Below are 26,184 nucleotides of genomic sequence, written 5' to 3'. Positions count from 1 at the left end.
TTCCATTAAACGCACCACCACAATAGTGAGAACACACACAGCCTTACCACACGCGCATGCATTCAGACGCAAGCGTGGGACACACACAACAAAAGTGTCCTTGCATGCATGCGCTCAAAATCACACAAAAACTTTTTTTATTCTGGGCCTCAGCTGCCAGTTGATACAGTGAACTAATAAATACACTGAATGGGAGACCTCACACACACAAAGTCTGCCTGGGTTTTCCATTTGTGGCTGCAGGAGGAAGGACAGGGTCGGGTCAGAAGATATTGTGGGTTTGGGTCAACTCTGTGTGTGTGTGTGTGTGGCACATGATGGGTATATTGTGGAGAACGCCTGGCTCTGCTTCTCGTCTTTCTTGTCTTGCGTAGAGGAAGCCAGCTTAGCAACCACCCTGTCCAAACTACAGCGGGTAAAGACATCCCTTTAATGGACTCTTACATGATTTGTTGGACATTTGCAGCCGTTTCTTGGACACTTCGGTGACATGTCACAAAGGTCACAAACACCGCAGAGGACTTTCTAAAGTGTTGCCAAAGACACAAAATGGATGTCCTTTGTTCTCTTGTGGTGAGTATCCACAAGAAACTGGGTTTCAGGGTTAAAGGAACAAATGTCTTACTTACTGGAACAGCACGAATTAGAGTCTCCTGAGGTTACGTCGATGAGTTTTGCCATGTGTCCCGAGAGAATTTGGGCTGGGTTGGGAATCCTATAAAGCCCACTGAGACACTAGAGCCTCGTGATATTGGGCCATAAAAGTAAACGACTTGACTTTCCAAAAACTATCTTTGTCTGACAGACCTTGATAAACTTCCAGGAGAATTGATTCAGGAAGTCTAGGACGTCACTATATCATAAAATCAGTCGCAAAACAGTAGCGGGAGGTGAACCAGTGCATTTATTTTTAAGTAACTGTGCTTTGGTTGGATCCCAGCAGTGATCATCACTGTTTTATTGTATGTTTTCAGCTACGGCAGCGGCTCCACATCTGTCTCGTATCCTGAATCAGACTCAGCAGCTCATCACAGGACAGCTTTCCTTCAGAAATACAAACTGCAGATGCTCGTTATGACCTTTGATCAACTGAAATGACAAAAGCTGAACCCACCAAACATTTCCCGGAAGAAAAGCAGTGTAATAAGTAATTCATCCAGGAAACGATAGGTTTTGATGCCTTTAAGATTATTTCTCCACTGCAAAAAAAAAATAAAAGTCCTAAAACCTGATTGTCGTATAACAAGTGAATTAAAAAGAAAAAAAGAATATGCTTTTTTTTTTCTAGAAGTGAGTGAGAATGAGAATAAGGTATGTCACCGCACTAGAAATCAACTTGATTTGAGTGGATTTGCTTTGGAAAAACGTTCGATTATTTCAACTGTGCTGGCAAAATGTTTCCCTTGTTTAAAGAAAACCAAACCAAAAACTAAACTTGACTTAAAGTCAATTACAGATAAAGACTTATTGCCAACAAATCCCATTAAAAAAACCAAACATACAATGAATTTCTCTCACTTTATTATGTTTCCTATTCAGCCAAAGCCTGATATATATATCGTATTCCTGTACCATAGAGCTCTATTGTTGTCAAAAACCATTAAAAACACATCAATGAGCCACACTGTTACACTGGGTAGTGTGTTCCTTCATTACCATGAACACACACTGTAGTTCATTTATAGTCAGTTCCACATACACCCTGCTGTACTGTAAATACTCACTGGAGCACCAAATGTGAATGAATCCACCGCTGAAAATAGTTCCCGGCAAATCCACCATTTACTGCTATTTCAGGAAAGAAGCGGGGTTTCTTAAAAAATAAATAAAAACGAAACCGTATATTTGGGACCAGTTTTTAAAGATGTCCTCAGTAAGAACTAATACAGTGCTGCAGGGACTACATATGTTTTTAGGCCAACCCTGGAAGTCAGCATCACAGTGGTTCCCTCGACTTTAAGCAAATGGGACTTTTCCATTGGATTTTAGATTATTGCAACAAACGCAAGTTTATGACACTTACACGTTTGTTTTCAGATCGATAATCATCAGGAATGAACACCACTTTTATAATTTGTAACGTGTGAGTGCAATCGGCAGAAGTAAAAAGCTAACGTGAGGCTACAAGCAAACACGGTTGCATGAACGCGATGCCGCTTTGTAGTTACATTAAGCTACTTGAGGGATATTTAATAACACATCTCAGAACAAAATATTAAAATCTCTTAATACCAGTTCAGAAAGAACAGGTTGCAGGGCTCATTTAATTACTGATCCAGGAGAGATGCTACGGCTTCCCGCGCTGCACACTCCCATTCTCACTCTCACACACTCACACACTCAATCACACAGACACACCTTCTAAGGAAAACACAATTATCAACTTATGGCCCCTCTATCCCAAACATTCCCAATCTAGTTATGTCAATGGAAAACAGAATGTGTGACATCATCACCCAAACCCCCCCACCTACACACAAAACTATTAGTCTGTTGACTGTAAGTTGCAGTGTGTTTCTTCTGATTCCATGCCAACCAGAGAGAGAGAGAGAGAGAGAGAGAGAGAGAGAGAGAGAGAGAGAGAGAGAGAGAGAGAGAGACTACAAATCTGAGTGGCCTACAGCACCTCATCAGGAGAGAATGAGACGTGAATGAAGTTTTTAAACTGGAGACTCTCTCGTAGTCAAAATGCACACAGTCTCACACACACACACACACACACACTCACACACACACTGCTCCAGTGTGACTCAGTGGGGTGACCGATGTTTGTATCGCTCTGTGGCCCCGTCGCTCTCGGCTGCCGTGGAAACCGTGGCGTCTTGAATAACTATAATATCATTAATGTGTCCGCTTCCACTTCTGCCCTGTTATTTTAATCTCAGTGTGTGTGTGTGTGTGAGAATGAAAGTATATGATGTATGTGTGTGTGTGTGTGTGTGTCTGTTATTTCAAGTGCTATATGTGTGTGCATGATTATGTCTGACAGGATATTGTGTGTGTGGTCAAAGTGTGTAAGTAGATGTGAGTATAAGATTGTGTGTGTGTTATTTGAGGCGCTATGACAATATAAGGAGAGGATTAGGCAAAGTTTTCCTGTTTCTAAGACAATGTTTCAGTCCAGTTGACCCATTTACCCCCATATACAAACACACGCATGGACACGTGCATGCAGGAACAGACACACACACACACACACACACAAAGATAGAACACTTTGCTAATTTAGACTGACAGGAGGAAAGTGGAGTTTCCACAAGGTGATACTCACTGAAGCTCAAGGTGTGCTCTTATGAGAACACACACAGTAGTGGAAATGTTAAGAAAGAGACGGCGTTGTCTGTTCATTTGACAGTCTACTAAGGAAGGATGTAAACATTTGGATTAAATTGTTTCCTGCTAATTCGCATTTTACATAAGAAATCCCCAAACTGCATTAAAACAGAAGAACAAACATGAATACAGCAGTGTGTAGATAAGTGTAGACAAAGAGACGGAGCTCTCTCAACTGGAAACTGAGTTTAAGAAAAGAAATCAAATGCAGATGGGGTCACAGATCATGAAAGGAGAGTTAAACGTCGCAGAGTTTAAGGCGGTAAAACCAAAAAATAAAAGACACACTGCTGTTTAGTTTGTGTTATTTGGAGGATGAAAAGAAGAATAAATAACATCCACATCTATGAAGTCACTGATTTGGTGGTAAGAAAGAGAGGATCCAGTTACTGTAGGTAGTAGCGAAAAAGCTAATAGCAAGGACTCCATCCATAATGGTACAAAACAACATGAAGTCACAAAAACAACCGCTGGAAACAAAGAAGTATCTATATTTATTTGCTTAGGGTATCAATACAGAGCTACAACAACAACAACAAAAAAAAGATATAAAACAGACCCTCCAATGATAAGTGAACACCAGGTGAACACTGACACCAGTATAAAAGATGATCAATGGAGGATGAAGGCAAACAAAGGCAAACAGGTCTACGCCGCACTATTCTCGAGAAAAGATATCACAAATGTTTTAGTTTGCGCTGCAGAACTTTGACCAAACAAACCCCCGGTGAGTTTCCACTACTGGAACCAGTAACACCTCCTGTCTCTCTACCACGGCCCTCAGCGCTCTCTGAAGAACAAGGAGAAGGGGAAGATATGGCTGCAAAGAGAGAGCGAGAGACAGAGTAAGCTCAGAGTAAGAACTACACATGTTTAATGCAACAGTGGGCTCACCACGTAAGGCTGCTACTGCATATCATTATTACCATAAAGAGACCGCATTCGGAAGATTGCTTGGCGTGCCCCGTCAACGTGGAGATACTTGTGTCAGTCTTTTATGCGCCTCTGGCGTCTCAGCTTGTCTCAACAGACATTTCACAGGGATATTGTAATTTCCGTGCTTATAATAGCTGGATTTCCCCAATCCATTTCAATCTTTGTCAACTTTTGTCTTTCAGATGAACAGTACCAATTAGCCCTCGCTTCTCCTGTGGGTGCAAAATTGAATCAAATCTACAGTGACATCACCAGCGTCCAAAGGTATCAGTCTTACCCTTACTGTGTGCCGAGTTACTGATCTGCTGCCGGGTATATTTTTTCAGCTTTAGCTTGTAGCATGCTAGCTACTGATGGTGTGGCTGCCGTGAACCTCATACCAACCTGGCCAGTCGACTCAACATCCCTGGCCTCACAGGTGTCCCAGGGTCAGACTCTCCCTCCTCATCACACTCCTCCTCTCCCATGTGCTGTTTTGACCCAGAATGCACTTCACCTGGAGTCCCGCTTCCTCTGACTGTGTTAACACCTGATTTCTGCCGGAGTTCGTCAAACCCTCTGGAACCTTTCTGTGGGAGAGGATTAGCATAAATTAAAGTAAAATTAAAAATAGAACTGAATATGAAATATGTTTTACAGTACTGGAAATGTAATTAAATTGACCATTCGCTACACCCCTCCCACCAAATAGTGATTGTCCAACTATGGCTTTGTAGCTGTAACTACTGCAGCTTTGTATTCCTCCACATGAAGCGGTGTGCATGGGGCTGTAGGGAGAGCGATAATCCATATGAAAATAGTTTATGGTCACGTCTTGAGCACAAGTATAAGTAAACAATGTTTATCTGCTGTAGTGTAACCTGCTAACCTTAGCATTCCCAGCTAACTAGCTTACTGACCATAGCAATAACTTAGCCTTACTTACAAGGCAAGGAGTTTGTATAAGTCTTTTCTGAGTTAGCATGATTATTATGTATACAGCCATCGAAAGAATATCTAAAACTCGTTCGCAAGTTGGTCTGCTTTATTTTTTTTTAGTTTGCTGGCTAATAAAACATACTACTGACAGTTGTCAGTTCAGCAGGTAGAATTGACGCTCGCTGACTATAAGAGGGCTACTTTTGACTACTCTTGACGTCTAAAGTCGAAGGGAAAGTTTAGCGTAGCAACACTAGCTATGATTCGTGGGGCTAAGCTAAGGATAAGTTTGATTCTTCCATTTGCCTCAGTGTCAAAGTGTCTTTATGAGCTTGAACTTGTATGGAATTAGTCCATCAAAATGCCCATTTGATAACCCAATATCTGTCTTTCGACTACGCTTCCCTTGAATTTTTTTGTGCCGACAGAACCTTCATTGTTCGCACTCAATCCTTTTTAAAGCTCGTAGACCTGTATTGGCACTTCCTTCTCAGAAAAAACAAGTAACTCAAGAGGCTGACATGATTAGTTTAAATCATTTTTTCCACTTGAAACAAACGAGAGGGGAAAAAGAGTGGACACGTGTAAAAAAACAAAACAGGATCAGATGAGATGAAAGGCCGTGGACGAGAAGGGAGCGGAGGGTAATTTTGGGACTTCGTTGCTAATCAATCTGAAGCACATCACCAAGAACACACTCTCACACACACACACACACATTAACACACGTACACTCTGTGTCTGATGTAATGCTATTATTAACCTTAATCACACTTGTTATCCTACCTGTCTGCGCTAATGTCAGCCTGGGGCTACAGTACAGACAGAGATGCTACCAGCGTGTGTGTTTATATATGCGGCAGAGAGGAAACGAAAGACTATTATGAGACTGAAGTTGGAAGAAGAATTGTTGGAATCAGTTCAATCTAAACTGTGGGCGGAAATGACTGACTTCTCCATTTGTGACAAATCAGTTAAGCGGTTAAATGTGACGAGTAAAAGACTGACCTGATCGAATAAATGAAAATAAGTCACCTTGTCAACATGTCCTCGATCCTCTTGGACGTCTCTCTGTGCATGTGGACAATGCAGTGGAAACCTGCTGAAAGTTGGACACAACCAAGTTAATTAAATATTGTTTCTCATAATACAGTCCATTCTTCAGTATCAGATTCTGCCATTAAGGTTTCTGTCTAAATTCATCCGGCCTTTGGTTTCTAACAGAATTTAAAGTTGTAATCTACACAATTTGTGTATCAGAACAATAGTAGCTAATATAACTGTAGGTAGGAATAAGAACGTTACGCCAAACAATGACAATCAATGCTTGACTGTGAATCTCAGTGTTTTATATGTAATTGGTGGGTGTCATGATTCACAATGCATGGACTCCAAAGGCCTTTAATTACATGTTGGTGGATTAAAATGCTGGATTTTGCAGCCAAAACTGACAATGTCAGTTAGATGCTTTGTTGACAAGTGTGAGTGCTCATTGGCTCGTTGAAAACTCTTTTCTGTTCCCATTTTTAAAGCAGGTTCAACAAAAAAACAAACCATCTGTCGCTACAGGGCATCATGTAGACACACACACACGCACACACACACCACACACACACTAATGAACGCCATCAGTGAAACAGAAATGTGTACTACACTTGTTTTGCACCCTTCTGAGGACATGTAAGTGTAATGGCCAATGTGGTGAATATAATTCAATAATTCAAAGAGAGTTATTTCATGGACCTTGATTTCCTGTGAACTGACGATGTCGCTTGAGGCCCTGCTGCTTGCAGGATGTTTACACAGTTTGTGCATCCGAGTGTGTGTTCCTCAAGTTCAAAACGATGAGATAATTCTGTTTACATAAGTTGGTGGGTGTGCATTTTAAGTCATAATTTTCGCCCCACTGATCTGACTGTCAGTGTGATTGAGGTGGCGCCCGTCAGCCTCTTGTCTGTTTCGTAACCGCAAAGATCACTGGAGCATGTAAGTGTGTGTGTGTGTGTGAGTGTGAGTGTGTGTGCGCAAAGAGGGCAGTAGTCAGAGTGGATGTGTTAGTGATAGCAAGAATAAATGTATTCTATTGTTACAGTCATTCACTTCTAAAACACTTAATCACACATTCACATGTGACCATTTTTGTGTCCACAGCGTAGGTTTTTACTCAGTACACACCTTTACTTGCAAAGATTTTGGAAACATTTAGTCATGGTTGTAGTCAAACACAGAGTAAAAAGCTTAAGGTTACAGATAAGCTGTACAGTAGTAAAGACAGCGCTCACCTAACCACAGAAACGCTGCATTCAGCCTCCATGTCCCTGTGTAAGTCCTTTAGGATGGCCTCCTCTAGTGGTGAATCTCTTCTCCGGCGCTTTGACTGGGGCTCAGACACAGACGGGAATCGCTGTGCAACGTCTTTCTGCTGGAAAACATGCAGTGGTGCACTGTACATGACACATGACGTGGGGTTGGACACCAGATCATTTAATACAAAACAATCCAATATAACAGCCCTGTGAGGTTTGGTAATGTTCAGTTCTTATTGTTATTGTCAGAGAGGTGTTGATTCAAATACATGGTACATGTCTGGCACTGCAACCTGGGCTGTTGTTGACATACGTCATATCAGACCAGACAGTTTGACAGTAAAAAATACTTGAACACTCCAGCCGGGATTACTTTTCTCACTATGTTTTGTTAGAGTAACAGAACAACTCACTGGGCTCAACTTCTCCGCTGCTTGCTTTGCTCCTTCTGCAAGATAAATACATGTGAGGCATCGACATGTCTGAATAGCATCTCAGCCATACAGCCTGTAAAGCCCTGAGCATTTTTTACTGATAACATGTAATGCCTTGAGTGCAGAATGTGTTTCGTGAATACAACTGAGAAAGCGGTGAGTTTTCTTTCCTCACCCTTCTGTTTGTTTTTTTCCAGGTAGAGAATGAGACTAAACGGGTACGCTCTCAGCCTCCTCTCACCCTGTGTGCACATCACCTCCGACGCTCCCTCCCACGGCTTCTTATCTGGTAGTTACAGTTAACGAAACGCAGTAAACCGCTGGTGAATGAGCATCATCATAATGGAGTGCAAGTAGAGGATCAGTAGTGTTGGAGGATACAAGGGAAGACACTGAAGTGGGCACTAGAGAAGGGTTGGAGACTGTCCAAGTTGCCAAGAACTGTCCTGAAAATGTCCTGACAACAGAGAAGAGAAAGTGAGAGAACAAGTTTAAGAGAATTTAATACAGTGAGCCAACACAACAAACGTGAATGCTGACTAAGCACACGAAAAGTTTCCATAAATACCTCCAGCTCCTGATGGAAGTAGTTTTCTCCCATAACCTCCTCTCCTCTGATGAAATATAAAATACACACATTATCATATTGTTATACAACATTAGCAGTTCGAGTTTTGGTAACTTTTTTTCCAAACGCTGTAAAGCTGATAACTGTATAAAACCTTTTACACATCAGGCCTTTTGCTGATGCAGTACTTTGATTGTCGAGCACTTATCCTTGAGTGTCAGAACTATTATAGGTGAAGTTTAAATGAACTCCAGGATCGGTTAGGTAACACACATCACAACGTGTAACAGTAGCCATTATAGGAAATGGAGAAAAAAGATCAATGCCTTCTCTCTTGCCTGAAGCTCAGTCATCTACCCGACTCCCCGACTTTAGAGATTAAAGAACTTTGTGCAATGCTTTGCAGAATTTAATCTCGAGGAGGAAAAGGAAAGGGAAGCATTGAAGGAGCCAAGAGTGGGTCTAACATTGATCAATAGTCCTTCCCTCGCTGGTGTATGTTTGTTCTAAGGGTTCTGAGCTCGTGCTGTTTTGCTCTGCTTTCAAGAAGAAAAGAAAAAAAGAATTACTCAAGTCTGTAGCTGCTCTAATCCAGAGCCTTTCCTCTGTTTCAAGTATTTTCCCATTTCCGTCAAGCTACTTTAGCTCTTGAAGGATTTGCACTTGAGCTGAATTATTTAATTTCTGGTTATAAACTGATTTCCAGTGATGCATTGAAGAATGCTCATCAAAAATCACAGATGTGCAACTAGAGCTGCTTTATAAACATGTAATTGCTAGCCTTACTTCCACTACTAAATCCTATCTCAAGCTGGGTTTTGGGATGACACCCTATCTATTCTGTCATGGTCTACTCTTTGTCTTGGCTCCCCTTTAGGGATTTGCCAGTGGTCTGGTCTTGTTCTTGTGTTATACTTCTTGCTCTCACCAAAAGGATAAACATATATGAAGTATAAAGACATGGCTGTGAGGGTGTTCAGAACAATGTCTGTCTTGCCTGAAGCTGCTGCCTCCTCTGATCTTGAACTTGTAGATTAAACTACCAGCTTTGAAGAATCGAGTTTCAGGGAAAGGGAAGGAGAAGGCCTGCAGTGGCATGACTGACCTAATGTGGTTTGGGGAACACAATCAGGACATAAACAGATTCATATATTAATTGATGGAGGACAACCAAAACACAGAATACATGTCAACACTTACTGGAAATGTTGCATTAGTTTAGCTAGATAGCGAGCACCAGTATACTATAACTCTTTACTATTCTAAAGGCTCAGAAATGTTTGGTTCTCTCGCGCTCTCTTACAATTACCGTAATATCTAGAGGATATGGCGAGCATGAAATTGGTGGGTCCTCCAGCAAGCTAACTTCAGCCTCCAACGGGACATTAACGGTTAATACCGCGGCCGTCAATCAAACGTCTGACTCGGCTCGAGATTCGCTGGACGGAGGCGAATTCCCGCCTTCCGGTCGGGTGGGCCTTCAATGATTAGCTAGATCTTCTTCCAATCAGCGGCGTCAGAGCAGGTGTCACTATGGTGACGGAGGAAAAACCACCCCCCCAACATGTCACATGACTGTCAGCTGACCACGTGTAGCAGGAAGTGGTAGTTGTAAACACTCCTCGGTGAGAGAGTGGAGTTAGATGCTTTTTTTTTTGCCTTTTTGTAGCTCGTGACTTTTTATTAAGTATCGCTTTGTGAATACGCAACAAGTCCTCGCTTCCCTCGAAGGAATTCAGCTGAAAAGACCCAAAAGGTGAGATGAAAATATTATTTATTGTTAACGATGGCATCCTGATGGCGTTCCTACTCCATAATATGGTATTGTAAGTTAATTAACAACTCGCCTACTCGCTGTCACATAGTAGGCCTACTCCTAGTGTCTTCATTGTAACACTGTACTAACAGCTAATGTTACGAACGTTTCAGCGGTCTAACACCAGAAATTTGCAGCATCATTGGTACTCATTTGCTGCATCACAACACTGACCTTCCTCTGTAAAGAAGAAAATCTCTCCTTCATTTCTCACTCAACCCTCTCTCCCTCTTTAGCAGTGCTGGGTAGACCAACGGTACAGAAATAAGAAGTGCCTCTCAGATCAGATGTCCTCTACACCTCCTGTCCTCCTAAATACGGGGCTTCCGATGCCCCTCCTGGGTTTGGGGACCTACAAGTTGGTGGGTCGTGAAGATGTGAACCGGGCTGTGGACGCAGCGCTGGTTGCTGGTTATCGGGCCTTTGACAGTGCAGCCGTCTACCGGAATGAAGCTGAGCTGGGCCGAGCCTTGAAGGAGCTCTTGCCCAAACATGGCTTAACCAGAGAGGATGTGTTCATAACCAGGTGAGGTATGTGGGTTGAATGTCCTTATTGAAGTAGCTTAAACTCAAAAGGGCATGCCTCTCTGGTTTTGGTATCATACACACGTCTTTTACTATGTTTAGTATATATTTATTATCACGCACCAATTACTAGGCCAAATTCCTTGTATATGTAACATACTTGGCAATAAACCGTTTCTGATTCTGAGACCCAGATCACAGCATTTCATTCTCAGAGACCATGTGAAGCTCAGTGAAGTTTGACTCTGAGGTAAAGTTTACAATTCTGAACAACCCTTCTCTCTTTCTCCCTGCAGTAAGCTGGGCCCCAAGGATCAGGGAGAGAAAGCCATGGAAGGAGCCCTGCGCAGCCTGTCTCAGCTGGACCTGGGTTACATTGACCTCTACCTGATCCACTGGCCTGGCACACAGGGTCTGGATGTGGCTGACCAACGCAACCCAGGTAAACAGTCAATGTTTTTCTACATGTACCAAAATATCATGGAAACATCTGTGTATGTACAATTATCTAAAAACAATATGTTAAATAACTTGAAGCATCTTTTTTCTTTGACCAGCTGAATGTTTTATGAATACATGCTCCACTTACTAAGAGATAAGATTCAAGCTGTCTTCTCTCTTTCCTCCTCCACAATGTATTTGTACTTGAGTAACACTGATGATGAGCTCCTAATTAATATTTGACTCCAGGCAACCGAGCTCAGAGTTGGGCCACACTGGAGGAGCTGCATGCCCAGGGGAAGCTGAAGGCCATCGGAGTGTCAAACTACACACCAGCACACATGAGAGAACTGATGCAGAGCTGCAAAGTCCCTCCTGCACTGCTACAGGTAGAATGCACGAGAGGGAAAGGAAAAAGGATAACGCATATAATGATATACTTACATTATATATTTTGTGTTGTTTCTTCAGGTAGAGTTTCACCCCAAGCTGTGCCAGACCGAGCTGAGGAAAGTGTGTAAGGAGTATGGAGTGTGTTTCCAAGCGTACTCCTCCTTAGGGATAGGAGAGCTGGTCACTGACCCTGTGGTCTTGGAGGTGGCAAAGAACTGTGAACGCACCCCTGGACAGGTAAACACACACACGCACACACACAAACACACATCTTGATTAATGGCCTTTTTGGGCCAGCCTATGACTACAACCTTCTCTGTGTTCAAAACAATTTAACAACATTTCGGTCTTTTGTTCCCCTTCAGGTCCTCTTGCGCTGGGCTGTGCAGCAGGACGTCCCAGTGCTCCCCAAGTCGTCAAATCCAGACAGAATAAAGGACAATGCCAGGCTTTTTGACTTCACACTGAGTGACGCAGACATGGACAGACTGTCAGCTTTGGACTGTGGGCAAAAGTATTGCTGGGATTCATCAGAAGTCGCTTGATAGACCACACATTTGAACACATGTTGTCTTCCATGATGCCTCTTAAATGCTGCTGCTCTTTGGCTCTGACTGGCAGTGATGCAGTGGTGGGAAACCACCACTAGAACGCTCAGTTACATAACAAACGCATTGGGTGAATGTATTGATTTAGATCAAATGTATGAGAGTTCAAGTATGATTTTGTACAACATTGGCGAGTAAGTTCTCCTGTCTATTGTGACCCATGTGCTATAAAACACTGAGCCCTTTCAGGCAGTAGATGTATCCTGAACAAAAACGTATTTAATGTGCCAACATTTTAAGACTACTTCCATATTCTTTGTTGCCTCACGCTGATCTTTAATCATACTCTTACAAACAATACGGTGGCTTTTGTGTTCTAGCTTTCCCATTTGAGCTGTCTATGTATTACCACATATTTGAGATGAAAGAATATGCAATTTTCAAAGTGTCCTTTGTACTGGAGAATTACAGAAGATTTACACAATTAAGAGACTCACTTTAAAATCTCTCTTATCATTCATTGAGGACAGCACATACCAGATGTTTCACAGCTGTAGAGAAAATCCATCTTACCGTAAAAAAAAAATACCAGCTTTGAAGAATCAAGTTTCATTGAAAGGGGAGGAGAAGGCCTGCAGGGGTCTGGCTTACATAAGGTTTGGACAACAAAATCAGAAAATAATCAGATTAATTTATATATTAATGGCCTGTTGGTTCAGAGGGCAACCAAAATACAGGACAAGACGACATAACATCACTGAAAGTGTTGGAATTGGTTTAGCTAGGTTAGCTAGTAAGGACAAACTCAGTGGTGTATAGTAACGAAGTAGAAATACTTCGTTACTGTACTTAAGTCGTTTTTTTGGATATATGTACTTTACTATTTATATTTGTGTTGACTTTTACTTTTACTTCACTACATTTTGCAAAGAAAACTGATACTTTGACTCCGATACATTTCCCCTGAAACCTTCGTTATTCGCTACAAAATCAAATCTATCTTTAGAAACAAAATGAATCATGAGACCAACGTCGGGGACTGTGGTGGAACAGAGACTGCAAGCAAGCAGGTTTGGTGAATCAGTGGTCCTAGCTTGCAGGTTAAATCATTGGTTAATCACGTTAATGCGCAAAACAAGTGCTCTCAAATCCGCGGTGTTTAGATTCCCAGTGATGCCCAGGATGCTACATGCTATAGCTAGCGAGCGACTACACGAGTAGAACTCCACACAGGACGGGTGTGATGAGGAGAGGTGGATGGGTCAAACAAACACTGGTGTTTCCTCCAGGAGGCCGCAGTTTGTGCCGTGTGTGAAACGAGAAGCCAATGTTGATTTATTTGTGACGTGACTTCCGTACTTAAGCAACGCCACTTCCGTAGATATTTTAACGCAAACCACGATCTTTTCCTAAACCTAACTAAGTAGTTTCATCGCCTAAAGCTTAGTTGTTTCCTGTGAAGATGGAAGTTTATTTTGAAAAGACAGTATGCATGTAACAAGCGAAAACTGACTCATGTTGCTGGACTTTTGCAGGAAAAACGCACGAAAAATGAGGAGTAACTTTTCGTAAGATATCAATAAAATGGGGATGAATTTATATCATTGTATAAAGAGAGTGACATGAGAAGATCAATCTCATGTCTGTAAGTTAAATCAGCTATAATCACTCTTTTAAAGTGATTAGTGACTCGTCTAAAACATTTAAAAAAGGAATAACTTCAATAGAATCATTCTATACAATGTAGCTTCTTTACATTCTATTAGAATGTAAAGAAGCTACATTGTAGTAGAATTGTCTTTTGAAGATGAACAGGACATTTTTCAGGTTCAAGTAATGACTGGGTTGTTACTTTCGGTGCTGCTTTAGTATTGATCATGTTTTGATATTTGAGTCATTTTGTGGATGATGATTTGATATTTGAGTCATTTTGTGGATGATCAGATGGAGTTATGATGGTAGCAGTCGCACAATTGCAGATTCAGCTTGAGCAAAACCTTTGCCTATTGTGTTCAAATCAGGCCCATATGAGTTTACAAGGCAGGTGTCCTTTCTCACAACACTGACCTGATGCATCAAGTGGATATTTTTTGCTGAACACAACATTATGCATTTGCCCTCTACATCCTCTAGTCGGAATGAGCATACTTATAAACGCACTGTTACAACTCCTTCATAGCGTCATATTGCTTTTCGGAGAATTATGATGATAAGTTCATAGTAGATGCAAAAGTATACTTATGTACAATATATTATGTTGAACATTGTTGCTCCTGGATGGATCACAGCCAACCCAATTATTAACACAGCTCCATGTCCTTGGTCATGGTGCCACAGCACTTAAAAGAATCAACTTCATAATTCTCAAAATTCTGACCCTTTGCTTTTTTATTAACAGCATTTACTTGTACTTTTACTTTCAATACTTAAGTACATTTAATATCAGAAAATTACTTTTGATACTTAAGTACAATAAATATCAGATACTTTAAGACTTTTACTCAAGTAGTATTCTAATAGGTGACTTTTACTGGAGTCATTTTCCAGTGAGGTATCTTTACTTTTACTCAAGTATGGCTTTTGGGTACTTTATACACCACTGGACAAACTTCAGTAGGCTATACTGCTGACTGCAACATATCAGTTACGGCAGTTACCATTTACATATTAAATACTGTCATAAATCTCTCTCTCTCTCTCTCTCTCTCTCTCTCTCTCTCTCTCTCTCTCTCTCTCTCTCTCTCTCTCTCTCTCTCTCTCTCTCTCTCTCTCGCTCTCTCTCTCACACACACACACACAGGTTGCTGTCACATGACATGTCAGTTTACCACGTGTTGCCGTAAAGCGTATGCCTAGTCGTAAACATTCCTCTAATGTGTAAAGTTTGACGCAAGGTGGAATTTCCGTTACTTCACACTTATCGTCGGTTTATGCACCTCTACTTTAAAATAATTCAGCTGAGAGCGCCGGCAAGGTGAGATGAAAATACGAATAAACGGCGCCATTGTAGCAATGCTAACATAATAGCTTTGCAATGTTATAAAGCGGCACAAATGTTGGTTCGTTGTAACGGTGTTTGTCCTCCACTTTGACACCCAGCAAACAGTACTAATGTCATTTTGGAGTGTGTTTCATATTTCCCATTTATTGCTCACTCCCCCCCCCCCCCCCCCCCTCTCTCTTCAACAGTGTTGGGAAGTCCAAACAGGGTACAAAAGCTATAAGTTCCTTTCAGATCAGATGTCTTCCCCTGCCTCCGGTATCCCCCCTGTCCTCCTAAACACAGGGCTTCACATGCCCCTCCTGGGTTTGGGGACCTACAAGTTGGTGGTTCCTGAAGATGTGAACCGGGCTGTGGACGCAGCGCTGGTTGCTGGTTATCGGGCCTTTGACAGTGCAGCCGTCTACCAGAATGAAGCTGAGCTGGGCCGAGCCTTGAAGGAGCTCTTGCCCAAACATGGCTTAACCAGAGAGGATGTGTTCATAACCAGGTGAGGTACATGGGCTCGTAGGCCTTCCTAAAGAGCACAGCATGTCAGCGTACGGGCTTTGGTGTCATACTCCGATCATATGGTTTTCCTCTCAGAGATCTTACCTGAAGCTCAGTGAAGTTTGACTCTGAGGTAAAGTCTACAATTCTGAACAACCCCTCTCTCTCTCCCTGCAGTAAGCTGGACCCCAAGGATCAGGGAGAGAAAGCCATGGAAGGAGCCCTGCACAGCCTGTCTCAGCTGGACCTGGGTTACATTGACCTCTACCTGATCCACTGGCCTGGCACAGAGGGTCTGGATGTGACTGACCAACGCAACCCAGGTGAACAGTCCAGAATCACTGGAAACATAAACTGTGTATATACATATATGCTTCTCTCTTTCCTCCTCCACAATGTATTTGTACTTGAGTAACACTGATGATGAGCTCCTAATTAATATTTGACTCCAGGCAACCGAGCTCAGAGTTGGGCCACACTGGAGGAGCTGCATGCCCAGGGGAAGCTGAAGGCCATCGGAGTGTCAAACTACACACCAGCACACATGAGAGAACTGATGCAGAGCTGCAAAGTCCCTCCTGCACTGCTACAGGTAGAATGCACGAGAGGGAAAGGAAAAAGGATGACGCATATAATAATATACTTACATTATATATTTTGTGTTGTTTCTTCAGGTAGAGTTTCACCCCAAGCTGTGCCAGACCGAGCTGAGGAAAGTGTGTAAGGAGTATGGAGTGTGTTTCCAAGCGTACTCCTCCTTAGGGATAGGAGAGCTGGTCACTGACCCTATGGTCTTGGAGGTGGCAAAGAATTGTGAACGCACCCCTGGACAGGTAAACGCACACACGCACACACACAAACACACACACACGCGCACACACACAATGTATTTTTGGGCCAGCCTTATTGACACAGTTTTCAATAAAGATTTTTTAGCACACACACTAGGTAAACATTTAGGTCTTTTGTTCCCCTTCAGGTCCTCTTGCGCTGGGCTGTGCAGCAGGGCGTCCCAGTGATCCCGAAATCTTCAAATCCAGACAGAATAAAGGACAATGCCAGGCTTTTTGACTTCACACTGAGTGACGCAGACATGGACAGACTGTCAGCTTTGGACTGTGGGCAAAAATACTGTGAGGATGCATCACTAGTGGTTTGATAAACCACTAGTGGAATAATAAATATGAGATATGCAAGACAAAGTGCTTTACAATAAAGGAAGATAGACATATATGAACATAAAAACAGGGGAAATATCGAAAATGCAACACACTGTCCTGTCATGATGCCTCTTCCAGGGTTTCCACACATCACTAGTGAATTTTCAAAGCTTTCCCATAATATTTCCCCCTTTTTCCAAGACTTAATCGAAGCTGTTTGTGTTCACATTTGAATTGTCAATGATTTGCTACAAATTCGCAATAAAAACAAAATGGCCTTTTGATAGTGTCCTTGTTTGCTGGAGAATTGTACAGAGAATAACACAAGAGACTCACTTTAAAATCACTCTTAAAATTATTTATTCAGGACAGCATCTACCAGAAGTTTCAAAGCTGTAGAGAAAACTTACAAAAGTCATTAAAAAAATGAGAAAGAATCCCAAAAAAAAAAGAAATTTTACAATGCAAAGTTCTCCGCAAACCACGATCTTTTCCTAAACCTAACTAAGTAGTTTCATCGCCTAAACCTTAGTTGTTTCCTGTGAAGATGGAAGTTTATTTTGAAAAGACAGTATGCATGTAACAAGCGAAAACTGACTCATGTTGCTGGACTTTTGCAGGAAAAACGCACGAAAAATGAGGAGTAACTTTTCGTAAGATATCAATAAAACGGGGATGAATTTATATCATTGTATAAAGAGAGTGACATGAGAAGATCAATCTCATGTCTGTAAGTTAAATCAGCTATAATCACTCTTTTAAAGTGATTAGTGACTCGTCTAAAACATTTAAAAAAGGAATAACTTCAATAGAATCATTCTATACAATGTAGCTTCTTTACATTCTATTAGAATGTAAAGAAGCTACATTGTAGTAGAATTGTCTTTTGAAGATGAACAGGACATTTTTCAGTTTCAAGTAATGACTGGGTTGTTACTTTCGGTGCTGCTTTAGTATTGATCATGTTTTGATATTTGAGTCATTTTGTGGATGATCAGATGGAGTTATGATGGTAGCAGTCGCCCAATTGCAGATTCAGCTTGAGCAAAACCTTTGCCTATTGTGTTCAAATCAGGCCCATAGGAGTTTACAAGGCAGGTGTCCTTTCTCACAACACTGACCTGATGCATCAAGTGGATATTTTTTGCTGAACACAATATTATGCATTTGCCCTCTACATCCTCTAGTCGGAATGAGCATACTTATAAACGCACTGTTACAACTCCTTCATAGTGTCATATTGCTTTTCGGAGAATTATGATAAGTTCATAGTAGATGCAAAAGTATACTTATGTACAATATATTATGTTGAACATTGTTGCTCCTGGATGGATCACAGCCAACCCAATTATTGTCAACACAGCTCCTTATCCTTGGTCATGGTGCCACAGCACTTAAAAGAATAAACTTCATAATTCTCAAAATTCTGACCCTTTGCTTTTTTATTAACAGCATTTACTTGTACTTTTACTTTCAATACTTAAGTACATTTAATATCAGAAAATTACTTTTGATACTTAAGTACAATAAATATCAGATACTTTAAGACTTTTACTCAAGTAGTATTCTAATAGGTGACTTTTACTTTTACTGGAGTAATTTTCCAGTAAGGTATCTTTACTTTTACTCAAGTATGGCTTTTGGGTACTTTATACACCACTGGACAAACTTCAGTAGGCTATACTGCTGACTGCAACATATCAGTTACGGCAGTTACCATTTACATATTAAATACTGTCATAAATCTCTCTCTCTCTCTCTCTCTCTCTCTCTCTCTCTCTCTCTCTCTCTCTCTCTCTCTCTCTCTCTCTCTTTCTCTCTCTCTCTCTCTCTCTCTCTCTCTCTCTCTCGCTCTCTCTCTCACACACACACACACAGGTTGCTGTCACATGACATGTCAGTTTACCACGTGTTGCCGTAAAGCGTATGCCTAGTCGTAAACATTCCTCTAATGTGTAAAGTTTGACGCAAGGTGGAATTTCCGTTACTTCACACTTATCGTCGGTTTATGCACCTCTACTTTAAAATAATTCAGCTGAGAGCGCCGGCAAGGTGAGATGAAAATACGAATAAACGGCGCCATTGTAGCAATGCTAACATAATAGCTTTGCAATGTTATAAAGCGGCACAAATGTTGGTTCGTTGTAACGGTGTTTGTCCTCCACTTTGACACCCAGCAAACAGTACTAATGTCATTTTGGAGTGTGTTTCATATCTCCCATTTATTGCTCACTCCCCCCCCCCCCCCCCCTCTCTCTTCAACAGTGTTGGGAAGTCCAAACAGGGTACAAAAGCTATAAGTTCCTTTCAGATCAGATGTCTTCCCCTGCCTCCGGTATCCCCCCTGTCCTCCTAAACACAGGGCTTCACATGCCCCTCCTGGGTTTGGGGACCTACAAGTTGGTGGTTCCTGAAGATGTGAACCGGGCTGTGGACGCAGCGCTGGTTGCTGGTTATCGGGCCTTTGACAGTGCAGCCGTCTACCAGAATGAAGCTGAGCTGGGCCGAGCCTTGAAGGAGCTCTTGCCCAAACATGGCTTAACCAGAGAGGATGTGTTCATAACCAGGTGAGGTACATGGGCTCGTAGGCCTTCCTAAAGAGCACAGCATGTCAGCGTACGGGCTTTGGTGTCATACTCCGATCATATGGTTTTCCTCTCAGAGATCTTACCTGAAGCTCAGTGAAGTTTGACTCTGAGGTAAAGTCTACAATTCTGAACAACCCCTCTCTCTCTCCCTGCAGTAAGCTGGACCCCAAGGATCAGGGAGAGAAAGCCATGGAAGGAGCCCTGCACAGCCTGTCTCAGCTGGACCTGGGTTACATTGACCTCTACCTGATCCACTGGCCTGGCACAGAGGGTCTGGATGTGACTGACCAACGCAACCCAGGTGAACAGTCCAGAATCACTGGAAACATAAACTGTGTATATACATATATGCTTCTCTCTTTCCTCCTCCACAATGTATTTGTACTTGAGTAACACTGATGATGAGCTCCTAATTAATATTTGACTCCAGGCAACCGAGCTCAGAGTTGGGCCACACTGGAGGAGCTGCATGCCCAGGGGAAGCTGAAGGCCATCGGAGTGTCAAACTACACACCAGCACACATGAGAGAACTGATGCAGAGCTGCAAAGTCCCTCCTGCACTGCTACAGGTAGAATGCACGAGAGGGAAAGGAAAAAGGATGACGCATATAATAATATACTTACATTATATATTTTGTGTTGTTTCTTCAGGTAGAGTTTCACCCCAAGCTGTGCCAGACCGAGCTGAGGAAAGTGTGTAAGGAGTATGGAGTGTGTTTCCAAGCGTACTCCTCCTTAGGGAAAGGAGAGCTGGTCACTGACCCTGTGGTCTTGGAGGTGGCAAAGAATTGTGAACGCACCCCTGGACAGGTAAACAAACACACACGCACACAAACAAACAGTCGCACACACGCAATGTATTTTTGGGCAAGCCTTATTGACACAGTTTTCAATAAAGATTTTTTAGCACACACACTAGGTAAACATTTAGGTCTTTTGTTCCCCTTCAGGTCCTCTTGCGCTGGGCTGTGCAGCAGGGCGTCCCAGTGATCCCGAAATCTTCAAATCCAGACAGAATAAAGGACAATGCCAGGCTTTTTGACTTCACACTGAGTGACGCAGACATGGACAGACTGTCAGCTTTGGACTGTGGCCGCAAATACTGTCGGGATGCATCACTAGTGGTTTGATAAACCACTAGTGGAATAATAAACTTTATTGTATCGCACCTTTCATACAAGATATGCAAGACAAAGTGCTTTACAATAAAGGAAGATGGACATAGATGAACATAAAAACAGGGGAAATAATATCGAAAATACAACACACTGTCCTGTCATGATGCCTCTTCCAGGGTTTCCACACATCACTAGTGAATTTTCGAAGCTTTCCCATAATATTTCCCCCTTTTTCCAAGATTTAATCGAAGCTGTTTGAAATAGGTAGGCCTATAAAGCGAACATATGGTGCATTTAAAGACAGTGGGAACTCTGCTCTTTAATGCTGCTGCTGTTTAGCTCTGACCGGGCAGCGATACAGTGGCGGGACACCACCACCAGAGAAAGTGGGAAATTGGAGTTTAGACAGCAAGCACATTGGGCGAATGTATTGAGGATTTAGGTAAATGTATGTACTGAGATATCTAAAGGTTTAAGTAGCATTTTAGACAACATTGGCCAGTAGCTCGTCCTGTATGTTGTGACCCATATGCCATGAAACACTGATCCTTTTCAGGCAGTACATGTGTTGCTTACTGACCCCCCCCCAAAAAATTATTTTCTGTTAACAAATCTGTCAATGTGCCATCATTTTAGGACATTTAATGAATTGCTACAAATTCGCAATAAAAACAAAATGGCCTTTTGATAGTGTCCTTGTTTGCTGGAGAATTGTACAGAGAATAACACAAGAGACTCACTTTAAAATCACTCTTAAAATTATTTATTCAGGACAGCATCTACCAGAAGTTTCAAAGCTGTAGAGAAAACTTACAAAAGTCATTAAAAAAATGAGAAAGAATCCCAAAAAAAAAAAGAAATTTTACAATGCAAAGTTCTCCGCACACATCTGTAGATTCAAGTAATACCAAGGATGGTTGCAAAACTCCAGGTGGCCAGGCCAGGGTGTGTTCTCTGCCACACATGTTTTTAAAAGTCAAAATTACAACATGACTTCCTCTGAAATGGCTTTTCCAGCACTCGCCATCGTAATATTTTTCTCACGCACCGCCACATTTATTGTGTTGTTTTGTTTTCTTCAGCGCAATAGGTGACAGCGAGCTGTAAAGTTTAAGGCGGTAATTGGGTAAACAGACAAGGCCGGTTATGCGGCTTCACATCACAGGTTACAGCATGTTCAAGGCAGTTCATGACAATATTAAAATCTTAAATTTCATATTCATATCCGGGCCCCGAGCTCTCGACACCGTGTACATATTCTCTCAGCCAGCTGCTTGTGTCAAGTACAGCTACAGATCTGAGTGACTGAAGAGTAAAACACTATTTCTCATGACGGCACAACTACTTGAATACCCATTCCTAATGTCCCTGTTAGTGTGTGGGAGAAATCCAATATCATAAAATGGTTGAGTCACTTCTGTAACAGCATAGTCTAACCATATTAATTGAGTTGGAAGCTTTATACCAAAATGTTTCAGTGAATACGTCGTACTTACACAGTCAGGGTTGCACGATACCAAACATGTCGGTAGACTTAGATACATCTTAAAAACCGGTGGTGCCATTCAGATTGTCTAGAATTCTCTGATTTTAAAAAACGGTCCTGAACCAAGTTTTAGGAAAATCTATAAAAAAAAAAAAAAAAAAGGTGGAGAAAAAGTTTTAAAGAAGCATACAAACGCATCCCCGCTCAGCCTGCACACCCGAGCACTTCACAACTCAACCCTACAAGTCGAGAGGAAGAGAGTAAGACACAAGTAGAACAAACCTATCACCGTGTTCAATAATCACATATCGATAAACAAGTCACAAATAGCCTCATCATATTCCCCAAGCTGTGTAGAGGTGCTAATCGTGGTGTATAATCATTAATAGCAATAATAATAACACCCACAAATGCCATATTGTGTGTAGTATGTGCCGGGTAGTCCTTAAAAGCCTGAATATAATACATTAACAACAAATGTCGCCTCAGATCAGCACTCCTAGACCTTGAGGCTTGATAGATTGAGATCCCGTTTTATTCACATCCCAATGCAGATCAGAGTGAACAGCTGATAAACCCAACCGCACTGGCAACTGATTCAACAAACGTCACAAATTGTTTGGAAAAGCCAAGTTTACGTTCCCCTTCCACCTGTGTTTCAATGTGACTTAAGAGTCTCTAAATCCATCTTCTCTGTGCACCGGGTCCTGAATAAATGGGGCCAAAAGCTAGTGTGTGTGTGTGTGTGTGTGTGTGTGTTGGCTCCTCGTAAAGCAGTTAACTCATCCCCACCCACATAACATTTATCACAACAGCCATGGATTGTACACTGCCTATTGCTAGGTTGGCCAAACGTATTAAAGAGCACAGTCACCTTGTAAAATAGGAACTTGTCAAATAAATGTCTGGCTCATAACCCCCACCCCTGAAATTTGATAGAATAGAATATTCACAACATATTTACACATAAAAGTTCCAATGTCTTTTTTTTGTTTTGCTCATCCAAGGCTTTTTAAAAAGATAGATTCATATCGGTTTGTGCTTTTATATGCATGTTTAATTCTCTTCAGATATAATCTAACCCTGAAGTTTTACAAAAGATAGTATTTCTGCATCGTCGTCGGAGATTGTCCTTGTACAAGATTGTTCTTCTTTTGATAAATTTGAGATATAAAGCAGTTAATGATAGTCGAGTACAGTCGTTTGAATGGTACTGGCTTGCAGGTAGTAGAACGGGAAGTTGGATAATGGCCCCCCGAGTTGTATACTTTAAAAGAAATCCTTCCCTTTTTATACTCTTTCCTCTGTTGCCTCAGCTCATTGTGGCACACTATTGCAGTAGTCTCAGCTTGTATTTAAGCACAAACGTGTGGAGCAGAGCAAAACCAGCATTAGTAACACATCGTCATTGCTGGTTTCCTGGAAGGAAATTCTAACAGCATTCAAGGAGGCCTCTAAAAGTCAGGTGTTTTGATTTCAGTGCATGCATCTCTCCATCTACAGTATATTGCATAGTGTCGACGGGAGAGACAACTGAAGTGGTTAGTGGCCACCTATCAGATCCACTTCTATCTTTCTTTGTGTTCAAGAGATCATCTCTCCTCTCTCGGCCCATCGTTGTATCCGTTCTGTGGGGTTCAGATAGCCAACAGTCCATCCTGACCGACCTTCACCATTTCACAGTGGGCTGCCCAGCAATATCGTTAACACCACAACCAACACCGATACAAAAAAGTTTATTTAAATGTAGTTAACCAATGACGTATAAAAACGGCATGACACTCAGCCGTGCCTTTTGGATTTTTGTTCCAACCAACCTTTCATCCGTCCTTTCTCAGAGCAGCTCTTTTTGTTCTCCTCACAATTGTTCTCTTGGCTCCTCCCACTGCTCGCCTCTCATTCCCATCGATTCCTTCGAACCCCCCCCCCCCCGGTGCCTATTCAGTGCGATGAGCGTGGTTTTCATGGTGGTTGTTCTCTCCCTCCATCTCCTGGTGACTGAAGAGGTAGCTCCACCAGCTTGTCGAGTGGTGCATCTGTTTGGTCGTCCCAGCACTCTTCACCCTCCTCATTTCCTGCGCCAAATAGAAATTAAGTTAGAAATAAACTAATTGGTTTTAGTAGGGAAAACCCCTTAAAACGCTCCTTCCATCCTCTGACCCCCTCGCTCTCACCCCTTTGTCTAGCAGGCTGTCAAACTCGTCGCTCATCCTTCGGAGCTGCCGGCCGTATTTCTTGGCTGCCCACAAAGCGGGGGGAGCCGACTTGGACCGCACTCTGAACGGAGCGCCGTCGGTGGGAGTGCCAGCCTCGTCTACCCAGAGCTCCTCGTCTCGGGAGGCCGTGGAAGCGACGGACTCTGAGTTCAGCCTGATTCGACCCGTCGCTAAGGGAGGCAAAGGTGAGAGGGGTTTGTAATAGATTTGATTTCTTCCAAATTAGGCCCAAAAGACAAAGCCAAGAAACAGAATCTGCATTGCAGCAGCTGTTGCAGAAAACTATATTGGAACAGATGACTTTATCGCTTTCTGTTCCTACGATTACTGCAGCTATCGATAATAAGCAAAAGAGAAGTCGTGGGTTTAGGTTGAATTTCCCCCCCTTTCCCACAATGCTTTGAGATTTCCTACCTGGCAACCTGAGCTCAGGTAGGGTGAGGGAGTGGCGTTGAAGAAGCTGCTGCTCTTGCACAGACGATAATTGGTTATTTTCTCCTTCCTCTACCTCCTCCGATGGCTCTGACTCGCTGTCGGAAATGGTGAAGTGTGCAGCCATCGTGACATCTGGAGAAGAAAGATTCAGGAAGTATTAGAAACAGGGATGCATTAAAACCCTCTGAACTTATGTACATTACACGGAAATGACTAAGTAGATGCACACGCTGTACACTGAGGCTGCCCCCCGGTTGTTTTTGTTCTTAATCGACTAAGATTTCTTTAGTCGATCAGTAACTTTATCTGCTTTATTTCATGCTTATCTCCAAGAATATATTAATAAGTGTCAATGTTATTAAGACCACAGCTGGCTAATGTTAGTGTTGCCCTAAACTTGACCTGTTTGAGAGACCTGGAAACACATACAGTATGTTGTCCATACAAATAAAATGAAATCATTCATCCCCATCTCTATTTTAAAGATTACAAAGAGCAAGGTACAACAAAACCTCTTGAGGACAACTGTGCTGCCATTTTACTGCCAAGCAGCACATTAGCTAATTATTCAGGAATCATAAAATGGCCTCATCCATTGTATCTCTGATGCTGCCCCCATCTAACACACCCAGCAGCCTACCTGTCCCTGCTGTGAGACCAGTCCAAAGGTATTCACACCAACAATCCGCCACATAACCGACTAGTTTCGACAACACGGAGCCATATTTGATACCATTAACGACGTGTTGTTCCACTGTTATTAAAACGAGCCATTACTCCTTCTTCTCCGGTCAACACAACTGGCTCGCTTGTTTTGTTGTTGTTGACCGAAGAAGACAAAAGAAACTTCCTTCAGGGCGGAAGCTGCCGAGGGGCTAAATTAGCCACCGCAGTGTGTTCAAGACAAAAGTATGAATATGTTTCCTTACCCGGAGTCTTTATAGCTTCAGCCCGAAAAGTGCGAGTGTATGCTCAGTCGGCCTCATGTGGCCGCAGCTGTTGTTTTTGTTATCGGCGTCTTGTCCTCTTTTTCGGTACAATACCGTTTAGCTCCTCGCTCACCCAATCCCCGCGCGTCAGTGCACCGCCGCTGCGCGCTGACGTCACTGTTGCGAGCTAGGACTGGGCTGCGGCTTTGTTTGTGTTACCGGCTTACCGTAGCGTTCGGTGTAGAGGCGCAGCAGGATTTAATATGGACTGAAGTCCGGCCATTAATATTTCTATCCACCTATTTTCACATATCTGGCAGTGTTGGGATTCAGATCTTATACTAAAATAAAAGTAGTAATACCACCATTTTATAATAGGTTACTCTATTAGAAGTAAAAGCCATTACTTAGACTTATTATGTAACATAATGGCTCCTTTAAGAGGTATATATATATTGTTTTATTTGAATATAATTAGTGATGTATTACTGTGTAAACAACATATTGATGTTGTAGCTGGTCGAGGTGGAGCTAATGTTACCT

General features: G+C 42.2%; 5 protein-coding genes across 6 annotated transcripts; 3 read left to right on the top strand and 2 right to left on the bottom strand.

Annotated features, from left to right (window-relative positions):
* Positions 1–3,383: 3,383 nt before the first annotated feature.
* majin (membrane anchored junction protein) lies at positions 3,384–9,709 on the bottom strand. Its single transcript, XM_076086878.1, has 10 exons — positions 9,696–9,709; positions 9,493–9,600; positions 8,496–8,541; positions 8,309–8,384; positions 8,103–8,213; positions 7,907–7,941; positions 7,470–7,609; positions 6,223–6,289; positions 4,654–4,838; positions 3,384–4,153 (listed from the first exon to the last, which is right to left on the bottom strand). Exons 1-10 carry the CDS (start codon positions 9,707–9,709, stop codon positions 4,114–4,116), a joined length of 822 nt encoding a protein of 273 aa, XP_075942993.1. The 3' UTR covers positions 3,384–4,113.
* Positions 9,710–10,074: 365 nt separating this feature from the next.
* LOC142945985 (glyoxal reductase-like) lies at positions 10,075–12,706 on the top strand. Of its 2 annotated transcripts, none has more exons than XM_076086935.1 (6): positions 10,075–10,251; positions 10,551–10,837; positions 11,133–11,278; positions 11,527–11,666; positions 11,749–11,907; positions 12,036–12,706. In XM_076086935.1, the coding sequence occupies exons 2-6, from the start codon at positions 10,599–10,601 to the stop codon at positions 12,213–12,215; spliced, it is 864 nt and encodes a 287-aa protein (XP_075943050.1). In that variant the 5' UTR covers positions 10,075–10,251; positions 10,551–10,598; the 3' UTR covers positions 12,216–12,706. The 2 variants fall into 2 exon arrangements, with proteins under 2 accessions (XP_075943050.1, XP_075943049.1); XM_076086934.1 differs by having other exon boundaries at positions 10,548–10,837.
* Positions 12,707–15,038: 2,332 nt separating this feature from the next.
* Positions 15,039–17,150, top strand: LOC142945982 (putative oxidoreductase YtbE). Its single transcript, XM_076086930.1, has 6 exons — positions 15,039–15,192; positions 15,408–15,709; positions 15,886–16,031; positions 16,161–16,300; positions 16,383–16,541; positions 16,688–17,150. Exons 2-6 carry the CDS (start codon positions 15,459–15,461, stop codon positions 16,865–16,867), a joined length of 876 nt encoding a protein of 291 aa, XP_075943045.1. The 5' UTR covers positions 15,039–15,192; positions 15,408–15,458; the 3' UTR covers positions 16,868–17,150.
* Positions 17,151–18,766: 1,616 nt separating this feature from the next.
* Positions 18,767–21,261, top strand: LOC142945983 (putative oxidoreductase YtbE). The gene is made up of 6 exons (XM_076086931.1): positions 18,767–18,920; positions 19,134–19,435; positions 19,612–19,757; positions 19,887–20,026; positions 20,109–20,267; positions 20,408–21,261. The coding sequence occupies exons 2-6, from the start codon at positions 19,185–19,187 to the stop codon at positions 20,585–20,587; spliced, it is 876 nt and encodes a 291-aa protein (XP_075943046.1). The 5' UTR covers positions 18,767–18,920; positions 19,134–19,184; the 3' UTR covers positions 20,588–21,261.
* Positions 21,262–21,322: 61 nt separating this feature from the next.
* On the bottom strand, positions 21,323–25,811 carry badb (BCL2 associated agonist of cell death b). The gene is made up of 4 exons (XM_076086932.1): positions 25,642–25,811; positions 24,692–24,844; positions 24,236–24,447; positions 21,323–24,136 (listed from the first exon to the last, which is right to left on the bottom strand). Exons 2-4 carry the CDS (start codon positions 24,834–24,836, stop codon positions 23,999–24,001), a joined length of 495 nt encoding a protein of 164 aa, XP_075943047.1. The 5' UTR covers positions 24,837–24,844; positions 25,642–25,811; the 3' UTR covers positions 21,323–23,998.
* Positions 25,812–26,184: the final 373 nt, after the last annotated feature.

Source organism: Anarhichas minor, unplaced genomic scaffold, assembly GCF_050575085.1.
Source record: "Anarhichas minor isolate MPS153535 unplaced genomic scaffold, ASM5057508v1 ptg000009l, whole genome shotgun sequence".
NCBI classification, from domain to species: Eukaryota; Metazoa; Chordata; class Actinopteri; order Perciformes; family Anarhichadidae; genus Anarhichas; species Anarhichas minor.
This window is presented reverse-complemented; position numbering and strand designations above follow the sequence as displayed.

What these genes read in the sequence shown, in the direction of transcription:
- majin (XM_076086878.1), bottom strand. An exon ending in CCACTTCAGTGTCTTCCCTT is followed by an intron (nt 8,214 to 8,308) that starts GTATCCTCCAAC and finishes TGTAACTACCAG; the next exon opens with ATAAGAAGCCGTGGGAGGGA. An exon ending in ATCGAGGACATGTTGACAAG is followed by an intron (nt 4,839 to 6,222) that starts GTGACTTATTTT and finishes CCTCTCCCACAG; the next exon opens with AAAGGTTCCAGAGGGTTTGA.
- LOC142945985 (XM_076086935.1), top strand. Translation starts at nt 10,599, where the DNA reads ATGTCCTCTACACCTCCTGTCCTCCTAAATACGGGGCTTCCGATGCCC. An exon ending in GAGGATGTGTTCATAACCAG is followed by an intron (nt 10,838 to 11,132) that starts GTGAGGTATGTG and finishes TTCTCCCTGCAG; the next exon opens with TAAGCTGGGCCCCAAGGATC. An exon ending in GGCTGACCAACGCAACCCAG is followed by an intron (nt 11,279 to 11,526) that starts GTAAACAGTCAA and finishes ATTTGACTCCAG; the next exon opens with GCAACCGAGCTCAGAGTTGG.
- LOC142945982 (XM_076086930.1), top strand. Translation starts at nt 15,459, where the DNA reads ATGTCTTCCCCTGCCTCCGGTATCCCCCCTGTCCTCCTAAACACAGGG. An exon ending in GAGGATGTGTTCATAACCAG is followed by an intron (nt 15,710 to 15,885) that starts GTGAGGTACATG and finishes CTCTCCCTGCAG; the next exon opens with TAAGCTGGACCCCAAGGATC. An exon ending in GACTGACCAACGCAACCCAG is followed by an intron (nt 16,032 to 16,160) that starts GTGAACAGTCCA and finishes ATTTGACTCCAG; the next exon opens with GCAACCGAGCTCAGAGTTGG.
- LOC142945983 (XM_076086931.1), top strand. Translation starts at nt 19,185, where the DNA reads ATGTCTTCCCCTGCCTCCGGTATCCCCCCTGTCCTCCTAAACACAGGG. An exon ending in GAGGATGTGTTCATAACCAG is followed by an intron (nt 19,436 to 19,611) that starts GTGAGGTACATG and finishes CTCTCCCTGCAG; the next exon opens with TAAGCTGGACCCCAAGGATC. An exon ending in GACTGACCAACGCAACCCAG is followed by an intron (nt 19,758 to 19,886) that starts GTGAACAGTCCA and finishes ATTTGACTCCAG; the next exon opens with GCAACCGAGCTCAGAGTTGG.
- badb (XM_076086932.1), bottom strand. Translation starts at nt 24,836, where the DNA reads ATGGCTGCACACTTCACCATTTCCGACAGCGAGTCAGAGCCATCGGAG. An exon ending in ACCTGAGCTCAGGTTGCCAG is followed by an intron (nt 24,448 to 24,691) that starts GTAGGAAATCTC and finishes TGCCTCCCTTAG; the next exon opens with CGACGGGTCGAATCAGGCTG. An exon ending in ACAGCCTGCTAGACAAAGGG is followed by an intron (nt 24,137 to 24,235) that starts GTGAGAGCGAGG and finishes TATTTGGCGCAG; the next exon opens with GAAATGAGGAGGGTGAAGAG.